Source organism: Spea bombifrons, chromosome 3 (genome assembly GCF_027358695.1).
Source record: "Spea bombifrons isolate aSpeBom1 chromosome 3, aSpeBom1.2.pri, whole genome shotgun sequence".
Lineage (NCBI taxonomy): Eukaryota > Metazoa > Chordata > Amphibia > Anura > Pelobatidae > Spea > Spea bombifrons.
In genome coordinates this window covers 5,240,700-5,246,699 of record NC_071089.1, presented here as the reverse complement: position 1 = coordinate 5,246,699, position 6,000 = coordinate 5,240,700, and the positions used below count along the sequence as shown (strand labels likewise).

Here is a 6,000-nt window from a genome sequence, read left to right as displayed (position 1 = left end):
CAGATTCTACATTTTCTTCCTTTTTTCTCCCCCCCTTCTGGCGCATACTAACCGTATACAGAATTCCTTAGAGCCATGATCCTACCTGGGTACTCTCTGGGTTTGACCTGGAGACTCTGGGAGAAACACTGCTTCCCCAGGTCTCCGGGGTCACTTTCGTCTTTGGTCATGACCACTCCCCTCCCACTTGTCATTCTACTCCCCACCAATTAAAGACTATCACACATAGCTAGCCCCGCCTCATACATAGCTAGCCTTGCCTCTACATCCAGCTAGACCCATCCCTCCATGAAGCCACTCCTCCAGGTAGCCTAAACTGGGGAGCTCCCAAGTACAACCATCATACATTAAACACATCATGCTTTACATGTACCGTGGATATCTTATGGGCAAATTCTGACTGAGGATCATGAGATTCATAGCTTAAAGGTAGTTGGATAGCTGCTTGTTTATCCAATTTGCTACTTTGGTTTTTGAAATTCTTTTTTTTTATTTACATACAAAAAAAGATGTCAAACAAGTAAAAAAAAAAAAAAGCTGATTTATAAATATAACATAAATTTATCGTCATGGGTCTTGCAGGGTGGCAAATGATGTCATACGGTTTTGTGGACTTTGACCTATTTAAATGCGGAAACATTGAATTACACCGTTTGGATACTTTCATCATTGATAAAAGAAAGAGAAGAAGCGAGAGACGGGATCTAGAGATCTTTAGTCCAATCCAGGGTTAAATACGGTGCGGCTTTTACTATAATGATGTGCCCCGTGGGCTGTCTGCCTTTGATCCATTTCTGCTTCGAGAAGAGAATCCGGCTGACTGTACGCGGAATACTAAATGCCGTTCTGTTACATATCTATGGCGCAGGAAGCTGCTGTTATGACACGTAATTACTATCGAATTTTTTTTTATGTCCTAAAAGTAGAATTAAAGCTAAAAAAAACCCCATAACTTAAAAAAATATATAAAAAAATATTCTTTAAAAGTAACAGTAGAGGGTCAAACAGGAGTCAGATGTTAGTGTCAAGCTATGCTTTGGAGCCAGTGTTAAAGAAGAATATTCACATACGGCATTATCTTAAATCATATTCTTGCACCCATTTAAAATAGATATCATCTTCTTATTTCTTTCATTTAACTATATTTATTTATTTTTTCTGTTGTGCTGTCTTGCGGCAACATTACTTTAAATGTTAAAACAAGAGGCCGTGATCTATTAGTGACTTAGATGTAAGGTTCAAGAATTTTTTCATTATTGAGAGGGTAGTAGATATATGGAAAAGCCTCCCAGCAGAAGTGGTAGAAGGTTTAATGGGGGGGGGGGTGAAATTTGTTGCCCGGTGTCCACATTCACGCTCGTGCTCTCTAAATGAGAGCTACTCTGACCTTTCCTTGATCCTCACCACAAGAGCCGCCATGTTGGCAGAAGTTATGTCTGCGGAGATGAGGAAGATAACAGACTGATTGACAAGATTGAAGATGAAGAGAGAAGAGAAGGAAAAAGATAGAAGACAGAAGATGATGAAGAAAAAGAAGATGTGGAAGCCAAAGTGCTCGGCAGAGGCATAGTTAAAATAATTTTTGAATTATAATTTTATTAATTGACTGTGTTGGCAAAAAAATGTCTGACATTCTCAAAACAGAAGAGAATGTGGCCACGTCTATTGTTTTCTTATTGGCTATTTTTCAAAAACATACTTAAAATTCCAATACATTGGAAAATGTGTACAAATTCTGAAATTGCATAGGATAATAATAATAATAATAATAATAATAATAATAATAATAGTAATACATTTAAGAAAGCTGCTATTTGTCTGAATTTTAGGATCTGAGCCTTAAACAAAAATTTAAGACTTTTTTTTAAAACTATTTTTGTACCTTGAGTACATTTTTTCCAATAAAGAGGAAACCAGAATTCAAAAACAAACATTTCAGCCATAAACTGACAAACTACATACAGCTTATGAAGGTTAGGCAGGATACACTGCCGTGTCACTCCTTCAGTTCCTCCATTTCCATTGACAGGTAAATAAAAAGCTGTCTAGACAACATCAAAATAAATTGAGAAAGAAAAATAAAAACTACTGCAAACTATAGGACTACTTCATTAAACTTGCTTAAAAAGGAACTAAATCCACCCCTGAGCCCATGGCTAAAAAAACCCCGTAAATTGTTATTATTTTTCTTAAATTATGTTTTTATATTATTATTATGTTTTATTTTAATTTTTTTATTTCCCAACTTATTTTACTCTAGAATAGTTGATACGTTGGAAGATGTGCCAAACATATTAAGATAATTGGTTCCATTCACTAAGAAGTTGAGCGATCAGTCCAGTTCAGGGTTAACGTGACTCCAGTCGAGTTGTTTGCAAGGACATGCAAGTACCTGTGACTTTAGATCTTGTGAGTTACAGGCGAGGGCATGTAAGTTCAATATGAACTGTAACTCGCAAATGTAACATCCCTGCTACATTTAGAGGAGGTCACTGGGGGTGGGGGTAATTAAAAACCTTTTGTGGGATGTAGGGGCCCTAATGGGAATGGGGGTTAAATAATGTAAGAAACCCTACCAGAGGCACACACCCCAAGCTGTGTCTCCCCTCCATCGGGTCAAACCATATTTCCAACCATATTAAGTATCATATGGCAAGCTGTCTTGTTGTGGGTTGTTTGAAGCGATCTCAGGGTCACCCACACAGGGTTAATCACAAAGAGGATATGAAATATGTGCCTCTGGTGGTAAAGACTAAAGTCGGAGACCAATTGGGCTGCAGATCCGGGCCATCAATGTTCGTGGCTTGGATACACCGTGACATTGTCATAGCCGGTGGCCGCTCGTATCAGCCAGCCGACGCACGTTTGGCATTTAGAAGGCAATGGCCTTGGCAAAACTACAAAGGTATAAGAGGGGTTAAAACTATAATATGACTAAATGCAGTAGCTTGTATACTTTGCACATAGCTTTCAAGAGTCTGCTCCACGGACTACTTAGTAGTCAGTAGAAGTAGCGATGCCCATTTCTATGTATATTTTTTCCCCTTTGCTCATTATCCTTATCGTTGGTGAACGTGAAAAATCCCTCTGAAATTATAAGCGAGGGATTAGGCAGGAAGAAGGAATGTGGGTAACCGTAAAGGTCATTCCAAGCGCATATCCCTGTTAATAGTAATGGAAAGCAGGATCGGGCCAGCGTTACACAATCATCATACACATGCTATGAAATGTCAGTTTTTTTAAACATTGTAATGGGTTCCTTGCAGTCGATGTATTACAGAATAACACCGTGAACTTGAGCTTTATGATTTGCTAGATTCAATTCAACATTTCTAGTAATGTAAATATTAAGCCGGGGATTTCATTCTTTTTATGAGCCAGCCATCCACTATATAGAATATTTTATTTTCCTTAAAGATACATGAACAAAAAAAAAAAAACAATTGCGCCATATTAACAGTTTTTTTTTTTTGTGTTTCATTTTTGGTCCATTTTTCAACAACACATTTCCTACACTGATATTTGGAAGTTTATGATTCAGAACCGAGATTTGTTGAGACTCGCTCTCTGTCACCCTCTGTCGCACTCTCTCTCAATGTCTCCCTACATTCTCCGCTAAAAGATCCCGTGTCTCCACAGCTCCCCTTCTTGTTTATCACGTCTTCATTCTTCTTGGCCTTGGCCTCCTGGAGGACTTCCACATCAGGGCGGGGGAGAAGGATAACTTCTCCCCCATTGGTGGAATGTGCGGAGAGCTCCACCCTGTTGAGGAAATGCTCTAAGAGGCCACAATAATGCAGCCTGACCTGTGGAAAAAGAGAAGCATTTCTGTGTTTCTCTTCCTCCGCTGATCCGTCTGTATTATTCTGGCCTCCTGGAGCACTACTGCATTTGGGCGTAGCCTCGGCCCAGACCACGGGCACAAACTCCAATCAGGGGAGAAGTTGTCCTTGTGGTGCATGCAGAGGCCCCACCCTGATGCAGAAGTGCTCCAGGTGCCAGGGAAATTCAGAGGATCACCAGGAGAAGTGCAAGAATGAAGAAGAAGCAGAAGAAGGTAGGGAGGAATTGAGAGGGAATGAGAGAGCATGACAGGGGGTAACAGTGGGTATTTTTGGTGAAAAACAAAATTAAAAAGAAAATTTTGAGCTTCCTGGTTTGTTTTTGTTTGTTTGTTGGGGAAGCTCCTCTTTTTCAGACATTCAAAGGAAATTGGACAATTTTGTTAATATTTTGTACAAATCCGAATGCACAAGTCAGCAAAATGTTATATAGTTTGTTAACTTAGCTGAAAGAGCATTATGGGAGATGTAGTCCTGCATCAGCTGGAGGGCCGCAGGTTGGACGCCCCTGGTCTATGGTAAGGCTTGTGAAGGTCCATAGAACATCATTAAATTTCCCACCACAGACCCCAGTAAATGTCCACCATGAGCAATGTTGGTGCCTACCCCGGGGCTGGGGGGGAGCGATGTTCATGCCCCAGTCCCACACTTAGTTGCCCCCCGCAGTGTGGTGCTACTTATGGCACCTCAATCTCACCATCGCCAAGTGAGGAAGAGAAATACGATCTTATGATTCTTATCTATATTATGAACACTTTCCACAGCAGCTGTTACATTGTCACCCTCTTCATCAAGTGAGATTTTGCACTCCGGTACTGCCCTCAAAATAATTAGGGCAGTATATATATATATATATATTGTACATGTTGTGGTAAAGTGTATGGGAGAGTGGTTGATGGGATATATATCTCACCTGGTTACCTCAGCCAGGCATGGTAGCAAACCCAGGTGCTCTCAGGTGAGGCTTCCTAAGCTCGTTACTGGGGAGGAAGCCTTAAAAGAGAGGGCTGTTAGGTTTGCAGAGAGAGGAGAAACTGAGTGAAAGAGCAGCTACAGCCAGCGCTGCAGCCCACCAGGTATGAAGCTTTACCCATGCAAAACCTGTTATTTTGCTTTGTGCCAGACCCTGGCTTGTAGAGAGGTATCCTGCTGTTTAGTTAGAGCCGGACAGGCTTAGAGTTTGTTTTGTTTATACGGTGCTCTGTGCCTACAGCATCTAAATAAACCCGCTTTACGTTTGAAACCGGTGTGAAGACTGTCATTGCCGCCCCATGCGTGAGCTGTTCCCTACAATTGGTGGAGAATGCGGGCATAGTGGTGCTAGGAGCAACGGCATGACAAAACACTGCATCTGAAATTTGTGGACATTTAAAGGGCCGGAAGCATATGTCCTGAGTGAAAGCTGCAGCACTGTACGGCCCATCCGGCACAATGGAGGAGGTGATAAAGCAGCTGATACAGGCTAACCTGAGACATGAGCAGGCTTTTGAAGCCCAGCAACATGCGCAACAGCAGACTATGGCCCAACAACAGGAAACGAATCGCCTGTTAATGGAGCAGATTGCTGCGCTCAGAGAGACTGTTGTGGCTCAGCCCCAACGAGTGGAGGCAAGCCCCCTTGAGACTGTGGATGTGAGGAGGGCCGTTCAGCGGGGCTTACAAAAAATGACGCCCGACGATGACGTCGAGGCCTACCTCACTGTATTTGAGAGAGTGGCGGAGAGAGAGAGACTGCCAGTTGCAGAGTGGGCAGAAGTGATTGCACCCTTTCTGACTGGTGAACCGCAAAAGGCCTACTATGACCTCGGGGAGCAGGATGTCCGGGACTTTACAAAACTAAAAATGGAGATCCTTGCTCGCCTGGGTGTTACGCCCGCTGTTCGGGCCAAGAGAGTCCACTGTTGGAAATACACCATGGACAAGCCTGCCAGGTCCCAAATGTATGATCTTATTCATCTTGTACGTAAGTGGCTGGAACCAGAATCCACTACACCAGCCCAGATGGTGGAAAAGGTGGTAGTGGACCACTACTTCCGCGCCCTCCCGGCAGAGCTACAACGGTGGGTTGGGCATGGAGACCCCAGAACTGCTGAGCAGCTTGTCAACATGGTGGAAAGGTTTATAGCAACCGAGGACTTCCTCCGTGAGGTCCCTGCAG

The 6,000-nt window shown here is 42.6% G+C and overlaps 1 protein-coding gene across 1 annotated transcript in view; it reads right to left on the bottom strand.

Annotated features, from left to right (window-relative positions):
• Positions 1-2,790: 2,790 nt before the first annotated feature.
• Positions 2,791-6,000, bottom strand: part of LOC128483063 (ALK tyrosine kinase receptor-like) — a 111,674-nt gene continuing 108,464 nt past the window's right edge. Inside the window, exons 4-5 of the mRNA XM_053459103.1 lie at positions 3,608-3,778; positions 2,791-2,897 (exon numbers count right to left, since the gene is read on the bottom strand). Coding sequence (XP_053315078.1) covers positions 2,791-2,897; positions 3,608-3,778 — 278 coding nt within the window. The remainder of the gene's footprint in view (positions 2,898-3,607; positions 3,779-6,000) is intronic.